Below are 20,908 nucleotides of genomic sequence, written 5' to 3' on the forward strand. Positions count from 1 at the left end.
TTGGGAGAAAATAACCCAAGCTATTCTTAAAGTGAAAGACATTACAGTTTGTGAGAGTCAAATGCCTTACCTAAGACATTTTGAATATGGATATATGTACGTGTGTGTTAGATGTACAGGTACAAGTCTGCCAGTTATCAAACACTGGGTTTAAATTGCTTTTCAGACAGGGAGAGAGAAAGAGAAAGAAGAGAGGGGGAGAGGAGAGAGAGAAAGAGGGGAGGGAAGAGAGAAGAGAGAGAGAGAGAGAGAGAGAGAGAGAGAGAGAGAGAGAGAGAGAGAGAGAGATGTTTAGTAAATAACTAAGTCACTTTCCTATGGACTCTCCACTTCTAGTCTAACATTCCGGATTACCTACTCTGCTCTAACCTGTGTCTTGGTCCTATTTTCTCTCCCTTCCTTTCGCAGGCACAAGACGAACTAGAATTTGGTTTCTTGTTCTCTCAGGAGCTCTGTGTGAGAGAGCAGAGAAGAACAGAAGAGCTCTTGCAGAGGAGTCCTGTGATAGCCCTTGAGCAGCTCGGTGGCCAGAAGACCTACCTAGCCTGCCAGCCCTGCACTCGCCCCCGTGGCAGTGAGCTCACACCAACTCTCAATGCCCACATGGCAGAAGCCCACCCTGAAGGTGCCACCTCACTGAGAGATGTTGTCCCTGGAGGTCAGCCGTCTGTTCAGATGTTCCGATAGACTTCTCTCTGCCAGCAGGGCCCGTGGCGGATGAGGGCGAGCAGCAGTATCACTAGGATACCAGATACCAGGCAAAAGGTAATGGCAAGGATGACCCTCAGGACTGCAAAGACAAATACACCAATGGGAAATTAATATGTTAAGAACAGGCGGAGATCACAACAACGCCCCCCTCAATGAAAGCCCTAAAAAGCAGATGAAAATCGCATATCACTGTTGACGTTTTGCCTTAATTTAAAACTTAAAAAGGTATTTTATTTTGTGTCAGCAATATAGTTTTCACAGAACTTTTGCTTTTGTCCTTCTGCTTTTTTGCTGTGTGAGACAGAGTCTCACACAGTCCAGAGGTGGGATGAATTAGTTAGTCTGCACTCTTGATCCTCCTGCCTCAACCTCCCAAGTACTGGGATTACAAGTGTGTGCCATCATGTCTAGCTTTCATGCCTCAATGGTAAATTCTGGAGGCATGTCTGAAGCAGCCTTGGATTCCGTAGAAAGTGTTGGATAGAACACAGAACTCAGAGTCAGGAGGGGACTTAAGTTCTAATTTCAGCATGACCTTTGACATTTGGCCTCAGCTCTCCACTGCAGAGGGAAGGTAACTAAATGAAGTGTCTAAGGTTTTCTCATAATGTAACTTCTCTCCTTCCTCCCTCTTTTCCTTCCTTCTCTCCTCCTTCTTCCCTTCCTTCCCCCTCACCCCCATGGACTGGGGTAGGGGGCGGTGTGTGTGGGGGGGTGACAGCATACTGGCTTTTGGCCTTAAATTTTAATTTCCTAATCTAAAATGGAAGAATCTAGACAAAATAAATGTAGAAGTACATTAGATTACTTTATGTGACCATTTTTCGCCCACTTTTACTATGTATAAGTCATGACTCACCCAAGCACCTCCAAGGCTGGCACCATCCATGAAGGCACCATGCATTTGCCTGGTATCTGGTATCTATGAAGGCACCATGCATTTGCCTGGTATCTGGTATCCTAGTCATATGGAAGACCATATCACTATGGTCTTCTCATAATGCTAATTCTCTCCTTCATCCCTCTTTGCCTTTCTTCTCTCCTCCTTCTTTCCTTCCTCCCCCTCCCCATGGACTGGGCTCAGACTTCCAATTCTATTACCTCAGATTCCCCAGTGAATTTCATGCATTTTTCTATGGTTAAATTATCAACTGAATCGAATCGGCTCAGAAGCTCAGAGGAAAATTTGAATTGACTCACTTTGAGCAATTGACTAAAATAAGTGGAACCATTCTCTCTTTTAAAACTGATTTTTCAAAAAAGCATTTTTTTTTATGGAGAAACTGAGCATAGTTGAGTTTGGGGGACATTTATTGAATAATCACAGAGTAGTGTGAATCTGTAATTGTTGAGAAAGATCCCTTGATAGATGATGATGAACAGCCGTGAGGAGATACACAAGGTCATATTTCAGATGAGAAACTAACACATTAGAAAGTTGCTCTCCCCGGCACACATTGTTCACCGAAGCTGACATACCACATGAGCTTGCTCCATCTCTCAGTGCACACCTCTGTTGTTGGTGCTTAAGACAGGGTTTCTCTTTGTAGCCCTGGAACTTGCTCTGTGGATCAGGCTGGCCTTGACCTAGACTTCTGCCTGCTTCTGCCTCTGGAGTTCTGGGAATAAAGGTAGCTGCTACCATGGCCAGCCGCACATCTTTAATTGTACAAACATGGGATGACTTACTGGCTTGGGCAATGGGAAGCATTTCTGGTTCTGATGTCTCATCTATAGAACTGTAGTGCTCTAAGAACACAGATGAAAACCACTGATTTAGCCTAACCTTGTTGCAGAGGGAGGAAATGAAGAAGCAGATCATTTGATGAAGGCTCAGCAGGTGATTTTATTGTCCTAGAAACAGAGGATCTTATCAGTCGCACGATTTCAAATCCATCTCTTCACTAATGACTTCCACCTCAAGCTTGACGCAGAAGCAATGTGTACTTGGTATGTAGGAGTCTCCCTTATCTATGGCTTCACTTCCTGTAATGTCAGTTACCCATGGCAGTCAACCACTGTATGAATATATTAAGTGGAAAATTCCAGAAATAAACAACTCCTGAGTTTTAAATGCTGCGCCTCTCTGGGAAGCATGATGGTATCTCATGCTGTCCCACTCCGTCCCATCTGGGATATGATGGGAGTCATCCTTTGTCTGGCAAGACTATGCTGCATATTCTGCCTGCCACCAATCACACCACAGCACCTTGGTTATGGGGCAGTTGTCATGGATCTCAGTGCCTGTGTTCATGTAACCCTAATTTTCTCAATAATGTTTAAAGAGACAAGAGTAGCAATGCTGGAAATTGGATTCATGAAGAGAAGCTGTAATATATTGTCCTTGAGTAAAGGGTGAAGATACACAACAGAGAGAAAGAGAGTACATTTATATGCCCTCCATTGTAGTACATTTAAATAATTGTTCTATCTTTGTTTTGGTTTTGAGACCAGATCTCATGTAGTCCAGTAGCTGGAAACTGGCTGTGTAGCCAAGGAACACCTTGAACTTCTGATCCTCCTGCCTCCACCTTCTAAGTACTGAAATTATAGGAGTGCACTATCCCACTGGGTTTTAAGCGGACCTGAGGACTGAACCTAGGTCTTGAGTGTGCTAGGCAGGTAAGTGCTATACTAGCTGAGCTACATCTTCAACCCTGTTGCCTTTTGTTATCGGCTGTTCTTGTCTATCTCCAACTGTGCCTAGTTTATGAACTAAGCTTTAGGGCAGGTGTAGATGTACCGGGAAGGGCTCTGTACGCACAGGCTGAATGCTCCCTGCTGCTTCAGATGGAATCTCAGCATTTAGGCTCTTGGAGAGCAGGAGCTTCAGCTCCCTCGATATCCAGTAGGTATTTCAACCTTAAGTTCCAAAGTGAAGCCCAAGCCTCCTCCCTACAGATTGGTTTTTCTCATAGACACCCTTTCCTTGGATGACGAAAACTCCCTTGGCTTAGGGGGGAAACGAGTCTTGTGTGATTCCTTTATTTTCTAAATATCCTACACCTGCTCAGTCAGGAAAACCTGTCTATTGGGGAAAAAATCTAGAAATCAATGGCTCTCCCCATCTCTGCAACCACCCTGGTTCCATTAGCCCCAATTACCAGGACCACTGTAATGGCCTCTAGGCCTATCCCCAGCTTCTGTTCTTGTTTCTCAGTCTGTTTTAAGCACAGCCGCCAAAGGCTTACAAGTCAAATCTTGTCCTTCTCCTCCTTCAGGGGAAGTCTACTGTGGCTATGTCCATCAGAGCAGAAGCTGGGGTCCTGATGACGGCTCTCTTCCAGTCACACCGGCCTTCTAGCTTTTCTTCAAACAGCCCTTAGCACCCCTGCTTGGTGCTATCGCTTCAGCTGTTAGCATTGCCGGAATACTCTTCCAGCCTGATGGGACACGCCTTTTCTGTCTTTGCTCAAGTCTTATCTTTTCAATGAAGTCTTCACATTTCAAAGTTCCATTCATCCTCCTCCACTCCCTTCTGCCAACAGTAACTTGTGATCTGAATCTTTCAGAATACTCATTACATTTATCATTTGTCTCTCGTTTCTTCTAATTGACCATCCATTTCAGGAACTTTATATTTATGGATCATAGATCAGTACCTGGGCCATAGGTGTTAGTGAATATTAATGATAAAATTAGTGACCTAAAGACTGAGGGTGTGGCTCAGTTTGTAGAGTGCTTGCCTAGCATGATCAAAGGCCTGGGTTTGAGTCCCAGTACTGCATAAATTGGGTGGCGGTAGAGATGCACCCACAAACCCATACCTCAGGAGGCAGGGCCAGGAGGGTCAGAAGCTCAAGGACATTCTTCCATCACATAGGGAATTTGAGGCCAGCCTGAGATATGTGAAACCATGTTCCAAACACAAAACAACCTCCCTAAAAAGTACACCAAAAATGATGACTTATAAACTGCCAGGTTTTAGTTTAGTGCTTTTCTCATGACCAGGATGCTGCTTAGTGCCATGAAAAATCTAATTTTAGGAACGTTAGAGCCTAACAGACAGTCAGTTAGAGCTGTAGATGGAGCTAAAATAAAGTTAGAGAGAACAGAACAGAGTTGAAGAAGGAAAGAAGAGACTGGGTGGAAATAAGGAAGAGAGACAGATGCTAATGATTTCTATCTCTCTATCTCTATCTATCTATCTATCTATCTATCTATCTATCTATCTATCATCTTTATCTTGTCTCGGGAAAAATATCTATTTTCACAGGGCTGGGAATGATGACATGTGCCTATAATCCTATCATTGGGATGCTGAAATAGAAGGATTTTAAGCTCCTGAGTAGCCTGAGCTATAATAGTGAGTTCCTGAAAAGGTAAGTCTATTTTCATGGTTAGTTTTCTGAATTTAGAAATTTAATTTTTAATTAACTCATTAACTTTGGCTGTGCTATTACAGCAGTCCCATGGGATAAGCGTCCCCACACTTTCCTGCAGTGAGCGCATAGCCTGTACCAGATAGACTATGGGAGGCCCTATATGCTCTGCTCCTGAGAAACCCAGCATGTGCTGGGAGAACCAGATAGGCAGTTATGTGATAGTGTGACCCATGCTGAAATGGAGGTGTTACTGTTGCCATTCAAACAGAGAAAACTGCAACCAGCAGAGTATATTGAATTTGCAAAAGGGAAAAATTGGAAAGCTTATGAGATGCGAGATGACCTGTATAAGGAATGGGATTTTCAGTGAGACAGAAATTATCGCACAGGGTACATTTGGGACACAGTGAGTGGAGCATGAGAGTTGGGGTGGGTAAGACTTGGGTGTATCTTGGGGTCTAACTTTTGGGTTTCTGGTTTAGTCTTGTTCTGAAGCACCTGGAAATGACCAGTAATGCTTGGGAGGGATGAGCTGTTGTCTGTGTTTAGGAAAAATAACCTGTGACGTCATGATGGTGGTGACAAGGTACGTTGGGTAGGGGGCCGTTCAAATATCTCAGGCTGGGTACCCAAGGCTCAGAACTAGAGTTGTGAATGTGGGGACACAGATGAGGAAAGTAGAATGCTGGTCAATGCTGGGTTGAGCTGAAAAGTGTTGGTGACAGACTAAAGACCACTGGTCAAGGGGAAGATGCGGCTGAGCCGATCCCATGGATTTGTGCTGTGGCTAGGGATGAGCACCACAGACAGGGCTGGTACAGACTAGAGGACGAAATGACTTTTGTTTTCAAATGGGATGGAAACGAGCTCTTCTGTGGATAGATGTGGCCAAGAGGTAGCTGGAAAAAACAGGCCTGTAATTTTTCGCTTAGATGCGGCAGTAGGGGTTGGAGATGTCGGGGACAGGCTCGTGGTGAGCATGGGATGAGGACACAGCTACGGGGTTTTGAGATGTGATTACTTCAGGGGTTTGTGGAAGGAATCTGTCCAAAAGAATCTGGACAAGGGACTTGAGAGAACAAACAACAAACAAAAACCCCCAGGAAAGACAACCCCTTCTCTCCTTACCCTCCCATCTTTCAGTACCAAGGGTTGAACTTTATACACGCTAGCCCAGCACTCTTCAATGAGGTAAATCTGCCTGGAACTCAAGATCATTCTGTCTCCAAGTACTGTGATTTCAGGCACACACCACACCAGCCTCTCTGAGAAGCTTTACATTTTTAAAATTTAATTTAAAATTATATGCTTGATTGAAGTATAGAACACTTCAGAAATTTGGCAGAGTTATGTTCTAGAAGCTGAGAAATGACAGTGATCGTTGGTTCCTTACTGCAAAGAGTAGGGGTCTGAAAACCACGCCAGGGCTCAAAAAGAGGCCCCGTCCCATGGAAACACACAAAAGCTGCTAAAAGAAATGTCCTGCCGGGCGGTGGTGACGCACGCCTTTAATCCCAGCACTCGGGAGGCAGAGGCAGGTGAATCTCTGAGTTCGAGGCCAGCCTGGTCTAGAAGAGCTAGTTCCAGGACAGGAACCAAAAGCTACGGAGAAACCCTGTCTTGAAAATCCAAACACAAGAAAAAAAAAAACAAGAAAAAAAAGAAATGTCCTGACACAATCTTTCCTTAACTGGATAGGTAGCCAAGAATGGCCTTGAACTCTGGTCTCCCTGCCTCCACCTCTCAACTGCTGGGATTACAGATGTACACCGTCACATCTGGTATTTTTGCGGTGCTGGGAATCTAAGCCAGGTATTCCTGTGTGCTGCATTAACACTCTACCTCCTGAACTACACCCCAGCCCTCTCTTTCTCTCATCCACTGTAGCAGCCTCTTACCCTCCATGCCCTCAGCCCTCTTCTTACCAGATTCAGTCTCTCACTGAAGCCAGGGCCTTTCTTTTTTCTTTTTTTTTTAAAGCTTCTTTATTGTTTTATTATTTTTTATTGAGCTCTACGTTTTTCTCTGCTCCCCTCCCAGCATCTCCCCTTTCCCCTTCAACTCTCCCCCAAGGAAGGTCCTCATGCTCCCAATTTACTCAGGAGATCTTGTCTTTTTCTACTTTCTACTTCCCATGTAGATTAGATCTATGTAAGTCTCTCTTAGTGTCCTCATTGTTGTCTAAGTTCTCTGGGATTGTGGTTTGTAGGCTGCTTTTCTTTGCTTTATGTTTAAAAATCACCCATGAGTGAACACATGTGATAATTGTCTTTCGGTTTCTAGGTTACCTCACTCAAAATAATGTTTTCTGCTGTGTAGTACTCCATTGTGTAAATGTACCCACATTTTCCTTATCCATTCTTCGGTCACATTTAGGTTTTTTCCAGGTTCTGGCTGTGACAAACAAAGTTGCTATGAACATACTTGAGCACATGTCCTTGTGGCATGATTGAGTATCCTTTGGATATGTACCCAAAAGTGGTATTAGTGGGTCTTGAGGAAGGTTGTATCCTAATTTTCTGAGAAATCACCACACTGACATCCAAAGCGGGGGGTGGGGGGGTGGGGGGTGTACCAGCTTGCATTCCCACCAGCAATGCAGAAGGGTTCCCTTTACCCCACAACCTCTCCAGCATAAGTTGTCATAAGTGTTTTTGATCTTGGCCATTCTTACAGGTGTAAGATAGAATCTCAGAGTTGTTTTGATTTGCATTTCTCTGATGACTAAGGATGCTGAGCATTTCCTTAAGTGTCTTTCGGCCATTTTAGATTCCTCTGTTGAGAGTTCTTTGTTTAGGTCTGTACTCCATTTTTTTCCATTGGATTATTTGTTCTTTTGATGACCAATTTCTTGAGTTCTTTGTATATTTTGGAGATCAGACCTCTGTCTGATGTGGGCTTATTGAAGATCTTTTCCCATTCTGTAGGCTATTGTTTTGTCTTATTGACTGTGTCCTTTGCTTTACAGAAGCTTTTCAGTTTCAGGAGGTCCCATTTATTAATTGTTTCTCTCAGTGTCTGTGCTGCTGGGGTTATATTTAGGAAGTGATCTCCTGTGCCAATGTGTTCAAGTGTATTTCCCACTTTCTCTTCTATAAGGTTCAGTGTGGCTGGCTTTATGTTGAGATCTTTGATCCATTTGGACTTAAGTTTTGTGCATGGTGATAGATATGGGTCTATTTTCATTCTTCTACATGTTGATATCCAGTTATGCCAGCACCACTTGTAAAATATGCTTTCTTTTTTCCATTTCATATTTTTTGCTTCTTTGTCAAAAATCAGCTATTTGAAGATATGTGGATTAATATCCAGGTCTTTGATTCGGTTCCACTGGTTCTCCTGTATGTTCTTATGCCAATACCAGGCTGTTTTCATATTGTAGCTCTGTAGTAGAGTTTGAAGTCAGGGATTACGATGCCTCCAGAAGTTTTTTTATTGTACAGGATTGTTTTGGCTATCCTGGGTTTTTTGCTTTTCCTTATGAAACTGAGTACCATTCTTTCGAGGTCTTTGAATAATTTTACTAGGATTTTGATGGGCATTGCATTGAATCTGTAGATTGCTTTCGGTAAGATTGCCATTTTACTATGTTAATTCTGCCTACCCAAGAGCATGGGAGATCTTTCTACTTTCTGATGTCTTCAATTTCTTTCTTTAAAGATTTAAAGTTCTTGTCATACAAGTCTTCTACTTGTTTGGTTAGAGTTACTCCAAGATATTTTATGCTAATTTGGCTGTTGTGAAGGGTGATGTATCTGATTTCTTTCCCAACCCTTTTACCATCTGTGTAAAGGAGAACTACTGATTTTTTTGAGTTTATCTTGTATCCTACTACATTACTGAAAGTGTTTATGAGTTGTAGAAGTTCCTTGGTAGAATTTTTGGGGTTACTTATGTAAACTATCATATCATCAGCGAACAGTGAGAGTTTGAGTTCTTTTCCGATTTGTATCCCCTTGATTGCTCTTTGGTGTCTTATTGCTCTAGCTAGGACCTCAGAACTATATTGAATAGATATGGGGAAAGTGGACAACCTTGTCTTGTTCCTGATTTCAGTGGAATCGCTGGGAGTTTCTCTCCATTTAGTTTGATGTTGGCTGTTGAAGCCAGGGCCTTTCTAAAGCAAGAAACCAATGGCAGCTTCAGTCCTCTTCCCCAAAATTTTCACTGAGGAAGCACTCAATGCCAACCTCTTCCTAAAATGCCCCATACTATCTTCAGCTTTTTGGCCTCCATACTTTCTCTTTCCCCTTTGTCTAGGACATTTTTCTTCCTGCTCAGCTTCATTCCATTCACCCGCTGACTCTTTTTCCCTCGGGGTCCTGTCTGAACATTACCCCGTTGGAGAAAACTGACTAGTTGATTTAGTTAATTGCTTCTGTAGTTTGTTCTCAGAGTTGCCTGTATGCCCTTCATCATGGTGCTCCTATATGGCAGGGGCATGCTTCTAAACTCTTTCCCTGCTTGTCTTGCCTGTCCCCAGGGTTGGGTGTTGGTTTGGTTGGCAGGGCACAGGCTAGATCATTATGAGTGCCACAGCTGCCTCCATTGAGGGCAGGAGTAGATATGGGGTCTAACTACTGCCAGCCAAGTGCTACTGCAAGTGCCAAGACCTTTAATGATGAATGAGATATGGCCTGGGACACTAAAGACAATGGTGACAGGGTAAGAACAAGGTGTTTTAATCAGTTGGCCTCATTTTTGAGGGAGGAATGACGCTGGGAGGGACATCATGGAGCAAGGGCTCTTAACTGTGACGATGCTAAAAACAGAAGCTGAGTGACACAGATCAGTTGGCATGTGGGTTTGTAAATATAGCCAGTGATTGGGTCTTTACTAAGCAGTTCCATTTGAGACTCATCCCTAGCTTTTCTCCCTATTACTGACCAGCTAACTTAGCGTTCCTAAGGAAGTCAGGTTAAATCTGGAGGGTTGAACAGTTATTCAGTCTGCAAACATTAATTTCAGTGTTGCCAGCACATCATACATGTAGGATATTATATATAATTTTTATATTGCTTTAGGTATTGACTTTCTTAGAACGTATATTCTGTATTCTACCCCTTGACCCCTGACCCTCCACCCACAAGATCATAACTCAGCTGTTAGAACTATTTGTTAAATTGATCTTGGACCCCTATCCTTTTTATTTGCTAAATTATGTACTAAATTTGAGGTTCCATTGAAATGATATTCATAACCCTTACCATCTGCCTTGCTTATCTTGTACTGTATAGTACCTATGCTAAGGCAAGAGGTCACCCAACCCCAGTGGTCATTTCCTGTATCAGGAATGTCTCCACTTTGGCCTGCCACATCTAGATCACTTATTGAGACTTTATTGAACGGTGTAATCTAGTCCTTTTGCATTAGGGAGTTCAAATATAAAGTTTATTTTATTGGTGGCCACCTTGTCTCATAGACTCCTGAAAAGCTTCCTGCTAGTTAAAATCAACAGGGTGCTGGCGACTTGAATCTGAAGCAACCCCTGGTTTGTGTCACTTGCTGATTTCTGTGATGGGCAGCTACGGCCAGCTTCAGGCTACCAAAGAGAAGTTGTGGAAGTCAGTGCCAGGAAGAGTCACAAACATTCCACCCTTGAATCTGCAGGGGATGCTGCCACACGGTAGCCACTGGATTTTCTTATGGTTGAAATGCCCTGTGGCTCACTCCTATTTCTCTTCCCCTGTGTATGGAATGGCCAAGGGTGCTGTTGTGAGGGGGAGGTTCCAGAAACACACTGCAGATAGGTGCAGATAGGTGCAGAAGAGGAGACAAACTGGCTGGGGGATAAGGCACAGAGTGGGCTAAAGGTGACTTCCAGGCTGCTGGGTATTGTGTCTCATCAAGATAAGAAGAGGGCTGAGGAGGACAGATGACTAATTATACACCAGCGAGAAAACATTTATTGAGCACCAAACAATGCACCCTACCAGCTCTCTGAGGTACTGAGGACACAACAGATAAAATTCTTGCTTTGTGGAGCTGATATGCTGCCTTATATTTCTTATAAACTTATAATTATTATCTTATTATATATATATACAATAAATATATAAGTTGCAAAACATGCCCTTGTTCTGAGTAGGACATACCATTTCTATACTACACTGTAAACTTTCTAAAGTCTAAGGATGTCTTCTTGTCAAGTTCTATCTGGAATAGATGAGGTAGAGCTATCTAGCCACTGCTTACCCTTTATCTCAAGTAATTCAAACTATGTCTTTAATGTAAAAATGAATTTAAATCAGCTGAATAATCTTATATATAATATAGTCACTTCTGTTATATTAGAACAACCCTCCCCCAGGAAAAAAGCCCTTACATATGCCCGCAGGAATTGTATTCTAATGAACTATACACACACAAGTTTTTAAAGTTCATTATAAAAGTGCTTCCTTTGGACATCCTAATAACAAAGACTTTATTCGCCAGTTTTCACCTGCCTCACCGCTGGAAGACATTCACAAAGTGTAGATGCTGCATGGTCCCAACAGCATGTATTTACATGGGGGAAAAGTATGTCAAAACAACTTGTCAACCCATGTCTTGGGTTATTCATTCCATAAGCAGCTTGAGAGAGGGTGGCCGTGATGTAGGTTCTGGCTTCTGGTAGGGCCATCTCCAGCACTCATCTTAACTTTATCCACCTTAGAAATAAATTCTGTTCTTCTGCGTGGCCAATCAAGACTCTAAAGAGCGTCATCCAGACAACACCTTCTTGCATCAGGAACAGTGGCGGTAGACTAGGTACTTCACTTAGGGCTTCGGAAGGTACCAGAATCAGAACCTAGAACATTCCATTTGTCCTCTGAGCAGATTTTGCAGCTACACTCAATGTTCTGATAAGTTTTGGACTTGGAGGCATCTAGAATATTCTCATTTTGTTTCAGTGGCATCTCTGTGTGTGTGTGCATGTGTGCACGCATGCCTGGATGCATGTGTGTGTGTCTGTGTGCGTGTCCTCATATCTCCTCTTATGAATCAGCTTTAGATTCTGCATCTCTTAGCGCTGGAGTATCAAGAGGCATTTGGCGAAGCGTCCTTACCTCTGAGGTGCTGCTTCTGACTTTCTTGTTCTTGTCAGTTTTTTTTTTTTTTTTTTAAATCGGCTACAAAGTGCCTTCCAGGAGCTGCTGTATGGATACCATATATGGAGCTTTCTGGAAAGCTTCGTTTTTAGTTTCTTTGAAAGGAGCATGAATGGACACAAAGAGGTTTTTATCTTTTAGTTCTGCTACTCAATGTGTTTTAACATGCATATAAAATCCGATCATGCTAGGCCGGGTGTGAAAAACTCCTCCAGGTGTCTCTCTTGTCTCATCATTTTGCCTTTCTTTGAGAGAAGGCAGTGACCGGTGAACGCCGTTGTCAGGTAAAGTAGTCCTTTGTCCATTAGCCTAGGGTTAGCATCTTCTTTTTCTTGCTTGTACACTAACTTGTGGGCTTTGCTTGAAACCTGTTTCACTTCAAACATTTTCAGTGCAGCCTTATTTGATCCTGCTCAAGCAGAACCTGGGAGCCCTTCAACAGGAGAGTTCTTGGGCTAATCACGGCGCCATGGCAGCCCCACAACCTTGACCTAGCTCTTATTCCCGATTATACTGGGACCTGATTTTCTTTACAGCAACACTGAAAGAAAGACCAACCAAGTTAAGCATTAAGATAGATAGAGAGGTAGGAGTTGCTCGAAGTGAGAGGTTTCTAAAATATACAATTATCACCCCAAACTCATTTCCATCCAAGCTGGGGAATAATGGTCAAAGAACTTTCTGGAAACCCCCGGTTGCTTGAGAAAGCACCCTGCACTTCTTGTTGAGCTCTGCAAGCTCACTAAGCCGAAGCACCCTTAGTACCTTGGTGATTGCTTGTGCCCATACACTCCGTGGACCAGTCCTGTGGGATCACGGGATCCACTAGCTCTGCAAACTTCTCCAGAGGGCAGCTGTGGGTGCAGCCTGGCAGTGTGAGTGGGTAGAGCTCGTGCTGGGTCTCATTCCGATAGTACATCTCCACGAAGTGCCCCCTGGTGGACAGACAGAGGACAGTACTGTTAGCTCCGCGATGCTAAGCTGTCCCGTGAATTTCTTTCCACCCTACTGTCGCCCTTCCCTAAGGACCAAGGGAATGGGGAAGACTGGTTTGTTAGATAAGCCAGGCATGGAGAGTGGGGGTCAGCGCCCTTTATTAGAGATCATTAGCAGAGCTGGGTGTGACTTTGAGTAAGAACGACGATCTACTATTTTTTAAAGACATTTTATTTTTATATGTATGTATGCCTATGAGTGTATGCCATGTGTTTTGTGGGTACCCACGGGGGAAAGAGGGCTCGGATCTCCTGGAGCTGGAATTACAGGCAGTTGTGGGCTGCTTGACGTGAGCGCTGAGACACAAACTCAGGTCTTCTGTAAGAGGGGCACTACTCTTAACTGCAGAGACCTCTTGTAAGCTGGTTGTTGTTATTTTTTAATTTTATTTATTTTTGAGTATCCCTGGTTCCTATTAAAAACGGACACTTAATCCTCGGTGTAGCTTCCTTCACGTTTGTACTGAGGGACTGGACTGTCCTGATTTCTTAGCTCTCATATTAAACTGGCCACAGATAGGGTCCTAAGCAAAAAGTCAGAGGTTTTGTCTTAATACAGCATTTCTCAGCCTGTGAGTTGAGACCCCCCTTGGGCGTCGAATGACCCCTTTCACAGGGGCCCCCAAGACCATCAGAAAACACAAATATTTCATTATAGCTCATGACAGTAGGAAAATCACAGCTATGAAGTAGTAATGAAAATAATTTTATGGTTGGGGGCCAACACGACATGAGGAACTACATTAAAGGGTTGCAACATTAGGAAGGCTGAGAACCCCTGCTCTAAGGGGACAAGGTCAGCTCAGGGGATAAGGAAGGAGAGATGCATTCATCTCTCTTGTTCCCATTTGATCTCTGGGTGAGGAGGCTTTTGATCTTTGTAAACAGGGAAAATTTTGCTTTCCAGTTTCCTGTTAATGGCAAATATAGAAATGGATAAAGTCTTACTGATTTCTAGAGGGGTCAGGAAATGTGGGGTCTACTAGATGCGGGGTCTCCCTTCTCCTGGTCTGGCCCTTCAGTGCTTCTCGTTCGCTCCTTTCTTTTTTCTCTGCTCCCAGGTATTCTTTCAGGCTTTGTCTTAAATGTCTCTTGTCTCCTTCAGCAGCAAACACAGAAGGGAACAATGCAAGACATCTGGGGATATGCTAACACTTCCGAAGAGAAAGAGATGGATCCAATTCCTGAGTCATTCTAAGGGCTCTCCCTGAAACCTGCTTCTATCCAGGAAGGTGGACTGGCCCGCGCCCACCTGTTTGTGGAAGTAACTCGCCAATGAAAGAGTCAGGAGGGAAATTCAAGTAGGAGTTAATGATCTGTCTCATTATGATGACCTCAAATTGCAAATGTCATATAAGCAAACCTTTAAGATACCACTTTAAAGAAGGAAGATAGTGACTGCGTGAAATATTCATTTATGAGATACGCTTTTGTTTGTGTATATGTGTGTGGTATGGTGTGTGTTTACACATATATGTTCAAGGGTGGAGATCAGAGGTTGTTGTGTTTGTGTGTATATGTGTGTGGTATGGTGTGTGTTTACACATACATGTTCAAGGGTGGAGATCAGAGGCTGATGTCTGGTTCTTCCCCCACTGTTTTTGTCTTTAATTTAGAGCCAGGCTCTCCATAGATGGATATGGAGTTTGCTGTTTTGGCTGCACTAAATTACTGTTGATTGCCAGGATCTTCCTATCTTTGACTCTCAGCACTGGGCATGTATACACACACACACACACACACACACACACACACAGTTTTTACATGAGTGCTGGGGATTTGAACTCATAGTGTGGGAGGTCCTTCTGTGTGTTGCTTTTCTTGGTTATTGAATAAAGAAACTGCTTTGGCCTGTTGATAGGGTAGAACTTAGGTAGGCGGGGAAGACAGAACTGAATGCTGGGAGAAAGAAAGGCAGAGTCAAGGATGCTGTAGAACCGCCGCCAGAGTCAGACTTGCCGAACCTTTGCCAGTAAGACACTGCCACGTGGCGCTATACAGATTAATAGAAATGGATTAAATTAATATAAGAGTTGCTAATAAGAAGTTTGAGCTAATGGGCCAAGCAGTGTTTTAATTAATACAGTTTCCGTGTGATTACTTTGGTTCTGGGTGGCCGGGAACAAACAAGGTGGCCTTTTCCAATGAACTCATGTCCACAATCTGCATAGCAAGCACTGTATCCATTAGGCCATCTCCCCATCCCTCAAGATACATTTCTTAAGATGTCCAGTATGGAACAAATTGGTGACTATATCTCTGAGTGACGTTTTCAGTAACAGCAACTCTGTTTTCCCAAGTGGACTTGATGACCAATAGTCTATCAAAATCATGATTATATCCAAAGACTAGAATTATTTCTCAGAGTTTGTTGCACCCCGGCGGGATCAAGTATTCCATTTTAACAGATAAAGCATGAACACACAGACCATGTTTCTTTGGAGCTGAGGTGCTTGAAAAGCCACTTGCCCTTTCCACTTAGGAATTCCTTTGGAGGATCTGCCAGCAGGTGGACAGCCCTTGAAGCTGGAGGTCTGAAGCCCAGTGTGTGACTATTGTCATATGACATCACAACACTCGCCTTGACCTAGTGACCTAGTGGCCAGCCATCCCCTGCACTGGAGGGTTAGATACACAAGCGATAACTTTACATTGTGCGAAGCCTGGAACCCTAGATTCATTGATGCTGAAGGGAAAGTTAATTTTATGAATTAATCTATCTGCCGGGTAGTTTCTAAAGTGGATCTGGTGGTGAAGATACAAACTAAAGGCACACAAAATGGATAAAATTGCGGCATAAAATGTGAAAATGGAAAAATACAGTAATTTAATAAAGTAAATTACTTTACATAATCTGTGACTTTAAACTGATATGCCCATTTAGAGAGAAAATGCTTGACGAGCAGCAGGCACGGTGCTGCAGGCCTGTAATCTCACCACACAGACCTGAGAGAGGAGGGTCGCCAACTGAAGTCCTGCTTGGGCTACACTGTGAGGCCCTCCTTCAAAAAACAAAGGCTTTAAGTGCACACGTAGCCATGACATCTACAGTTTCAATAGCCCACATATGTAAAATGGCTAGGAATTGAACACATTCTCCCTTCGTGTCCCATCTTTTCTTTCAGGAGAAATTACAGGCTCTGAGTCAGGATTAGGTAATATACAACCAAAGCACATCTTAACTTGGGTCCCCCTTGTTCTAACTAAAAAACAAGCAATCAAGTTTAACCCTTGAATCTTCCCTGAAATCCAGACAAAGACATCCTAGTAAAACCACCAGATCGGTATGTGTGTGATCCTTTGGTAAAGTGTGCCCAAGTCTCCTGGTGGAAAAGAACCCCAGACTTGGTTAGTAACAGAGACTGGAGTGAGGCTGTGAGACACAGTGATCCAGTAAGAATATACTACAGCACCCCAATGAAGTTTAGGGCTGCACCCCCTGATAATGCAAGTTTAGGACTGCACACCTAGATAATAGAGGTTTAGGACTGCACACTCCAGTAAAGCAACTTCGGGACTGCACACCTCAATAAAACAATTTTAGAACTGTACACCCTAATGAAGCAAGCTCGGCTGTGGCGAAGACACTGGAGAGAATAGAGGGCTGGAGGAAATGAATAAATCCTCTTATCTCTGAAGAGACGGACTACTCTAGAACGGATGCCAGGATTTTAGCTGGGTCTCTCAGCATGTGCCCAGAGTTGGCCTTCAGACTCCTGTGTTATTGGGAGAGCATTTCTTGTTCCAGGCCTCTTACTGCCATGCTCTGATCTGCTTGCTAGTTTCCACTGTGAACTCTTCTCTCCATTGATATTAGGTGTTTGAAAACAAGAGTAGCCGAGTTGACATTTTAGGTTCACTTTTTAATGACTGGTGCGCAGTTAGAGGTTCAGGAAAGAGAGTGTCTACCTTCTCCTGACTGTGCAGGACCCACTCTCTTTGTGAGGAATGAAGGTATGGAGGATGAAGTATTGGTGGAGTTATCCTTTCTTATAGTGGCTCCCTGCTAAGAGACTCTGAACAGCCTTCAAATATATCACGAGAGAGGTACATGGGCCAATCACAGCATATGATATGCAGATGAAGGCTTGGATTTGCACCAATCAGAGCACAAACCTCATGTAAAAATGAGAGTTTAGCCGGGCAGTGGTAGCACATGCCTTTAATCTCAGCACTTGGGAGGCAGAGATAGATGGATCTCTGTGAGTTCGAAGCCAGCCTGGTCTACAGAGCCAGTTCCAGGACAGGCTTCAAAGCTACAGAGATATCCCGTCTTGAAACAACAACAACAAATGAGAGTATATGTTTCATCAGTTAGTTTTTCCCTGTTGGCACCAGTTACAAGAGTCACTCTGTTGTGCCACCAGTGGAAGTGCTCTGCCTTGGACCTACTTTGAAATGGTTACAGAGCCATCTAGAGTTCAGCAAGCCTTGTGTTAGCAAAATGTCTGATAATAACTATATGAAACAATCTTTGCTGGCACTGCACCTCAGGAGCGTTCAAGGCGTTCATAGGATGTTATTCATAGGGTGTTCATACCAGCCCATACTGGCATAACTGTAGTCCAGCATGGTAGCTGTTTGATAGTTTTCTTGCTCAAGGCTGCTAGGGTAGCAAGGGAGAGTACAACAGCTGCTAATTAAGGAGTTAAATTGCCCCATCCCTCAACTTTTTGCCTAGTGGAGAATGAACATCAGAAGGAATGTTTACAATGAGAAGCTAAAGAGCATACCATCAACACTAATAATAATTTCAACAGATTTTTAACAAATGCTTATTAACATCTGCCCATTGTTCCACGGAGACCCTTGTGCCATTTTAAGACCTAGTTCTCTGCTTCCTGTTTGCAGAGTGAGATGTCAGCTCTCAGCTGCTGCTCCAGGTCCATGCCAGCCAGCCTGCCTGCTACGAGGCTCTCTGCCATGACGGTGATGGACTCTTATCTCTCTGGCACTGTGAGCCTTCAATAAGCCCTTCCTTCTAGAAGTTGCCTTGGTCATGGTATTTTACCAAAGCAAAACAAAGTAACTAATATATTTGTCTATATGTTTTTCTGATTTTCCCAGAGATCTCCCACTTGAAAAGCAAAACTCTTCATCCCTGAAGTCCTTCGGTTCCAGATAAACCAGACCATTTAAACCTCTAGCCTGGTTTTCTTTGTCCTCTTTTCTTTCAGGGGTCAAACTAGTCATCAGTGAGAGTCACACCAGGTCATATTGGGGTAAATACTGCTCAGTAGTTGACTTCAAAACACTGTATGCTGGATATGGAGGCACCAGGAGTGGGGTGACAGGTTGGGCTGTTTAATTGAAAGATATTTTACATAAGCACCAGGAATCTTTATTTCCCTCTTGGTGTCTTGTACCAGAGAGTTTTTCCCCAAGAAAAAAAATGTAATGTCTGCCTTCTTTTTTTATTGCCTTCATTAAAAAAAATGTCATTTTGTCTACTTTGGATGGTTCTCCCAATCCATCTAGTATGTGTACAATATTTCCCAATAAAAGGCTCATGCAATAGAAAGAGCCAAAGTCTTGTTATCCCCAACCCTTCCCTCTGACTATGAAACCAAACGGAGACTGACACAGTGGGCATGAAGCCAACAACAACAACAAATAGCAGGCTGACATAGTAGCCCATTGCAGCAGCTCCAGCGCCTGGGAGCAGGATCAAGACCAGCTTCTGCTATAAAGTGAGTGCAAGGCTGACACCAGGTACATAATAAAACTCTGTCTAAACAAACAAATCAGACTCCCAGCTGAAGAGCTATCGAGGGCTGGTCAGAAGAGGAATAGCTGTTTTACTTTAGAGGGTCCTGGAAGGTTGACCATTCTCCATGAATATATGAGCATCACAAATTGGACTTAGTAGGGTAACATATAAAGGACATGAAGTTGGGAAAGTGTGTGTGGGGGTGGGGAGGGGGGTGGAGAGTGAGGAGGATCTAGGAGTGGTTCAGGGGAGGATGGAGATGAATATGTTCAAAATACATTGAATGCATACATGGAATTCTCAAAGTATTAATAAATTTTAAAAAAATCTCTGAGTTTCAGGCAGCCTTGTTTGCATAATGAGTTCCACAGCATCCAAGGCTACTTAGTAGGATCCTGTCTCAAACACAAACAAACAAACCCAAACTAGTAACATCAAAGCAGCCGCTTACCCCTTTTCTTGGTACAATTCCATTATGTGGCAAGACGCGTAGGGAGGTAGAATTCCATTATAAACATCTAGCGCCATCTGCAGGCCACTCACAGTAGTGTCGTGCTACGGAGATAGGAAACAAATCATTTTGTTGTTTGCTTCACAGGTAACAAACTTCAGCAAGCATAAGATACAGCGGTGGTTCCTGATCCCTCCATATTCTCACTGACTTAATATGTAAGAAGAGGAACGTGTTTCTCTGGTGTGTCTGGGCAGTAAGATTTACTCATAGATTGTTTTCATCTAAAAGATGAAGAAATTGATATCTAAGAAATTAGGTATCATGCTTAATTTCATATAGTCATAAAATAGGATAAATGTGAAGCAAATCTCCTGATGTTAAGTCCCGTGCCTATAGTGGGCCTTCTTCCCTTCTGCATGCTATACTGGTTTTCAATACATTTAAAAAGTCTGGAACACATGAAGGCTAAATTGCATTTCCCACAGATTTGCAACATCTTTGCTTTTTAAAGTTGTAGGAGAGTATCTGACACCAAGGATGTTTAGGGAGGTTAAAGATGTAAGGGAGTGGGGAGTGTAAGATTAAAATGTTAAATGATTAATGTAGTAGTTCTTTACCTCAGAGTAGTTTTAAATCCCACTCTTGGCACGGATAAGCTGTTTAATCTCAGGTAACTGTATCTTCCATTTGTATAAAATGGGAAAACATTTGACTGCCTGGGGCTGAGGCTATACCTCAGTTCATAGAGAGCACAAACCCCTGGGTTCAATCCCTAGTACTGGGGAACACACACACACACACTTATTGCATATATCTGGATGCCCAAGCTGAATCTGTCATTCATATTGGCACATATATTCAAAAGGAGTTAGAAGCAATCTAGTTAAATCTAAGACTTTCCAGAATTCACACAAGTCGGGACTGGAACCTCATTTAGAAACTTTAAGAGACGGACAGCATCGTCTAATCCCAGGCTCACTTCCCTCTCGGAGGCACTTACTGCAGAATACATGACAAATTTTCTGTACTTCTGTGACTGAGTTGCAGTCTTCATGTTCTTGAGGATTTCACTGACCAGGACACCTTACAGGAGACAAAACCAACAAGAGAGATAAATCACACATAGACTTATATAATGGTCTGCGGGCTTCGTGTCTAATCACAATCAAGAGTTCTGTCTGGGGGGGGGGGCTGGAGAGATGGCTCAGTGGTTAAGAGCTTTGCCTGCTCTTCCAAAGGTCCTGAGTTCAATTCCCGGCAATCACATGGTGGCTCACAACCACCTGTAATGAGGTCTGGTGCCCTCTTCTGGCCTGCAGACATACACACAGACAGAATATTGTATGCATAATAAAAAAAAAAAAAAGAGTTCTGTCTGTCGTGAGTTAACAGACCAGGCAAAAATCTATTTTGCCGCATAATCTGCTTCATGTCAGACAGTATGATTAGGTCTTGTGCAAGCTGAAACTCAGAGACACATATGACCTACACAGCTTGGAAAAGAAAGTTGAGTGGGCCCCATGCAGCAAAGACTAGTGAACTTATTTTTTCTGTACATGGCCAGATAGTAAATATTTTAGATTTTGTGAGGCATAGGTCTGCAACTACCACCCAGTTTTATA

At 43.2% G+C, this 20,908-nt stretch overlaps 1 protein-coding gene across 1 annotated transcript in view; it reads right to left on the reverse strand.

Annotated features, from left to right (window-relative positions):
- Positions 1-616: 616 nt before the first annotated feature.
- The window catches only part of Acp3 (acid phosphatase 3), a 45,529-nt gene continuing 25,237 nt past the window's right edge, over positions 617-20,908 (reverse strand). The window contains exons 8-11 of the mRNA XM_057767271.1: positions 20,287-20,369; positions 19,284-19,387; positions 12,893-13,062; positions 617-790 (exon numbers count right to left, since the gene is read on the reverse strand). Coding sequence (XP_057623254.1) covers positions 672-790; positions 12,893-13,062; positions 19,284-19,387; positions 20,287-20,369 — 476 coding nt within the window. The 3' untranslated portion in view covers positions 617-671. The remainder of the gene's footprint in view (positions 791-12,892; positions 13,063-19,283; positions 19,388-20,286; positions 20,370-20,908) is intronic.

The sequence above is a fragment of the Chionomys nivalis genome, chromosome 4 (genome assembly GCF_950005125.1).
Source record: "Chionomys nivalis chromosome 4, mChiNiv1.1, whole genome shotgun sequence".
Classification (NCBI taxonomy): domain Eukaryota; kingdom Metazoa; phylum Chordata; class Mammalia; order Rodentia; family Cricetidae; genus Chionomys; species Chionomys nivalis.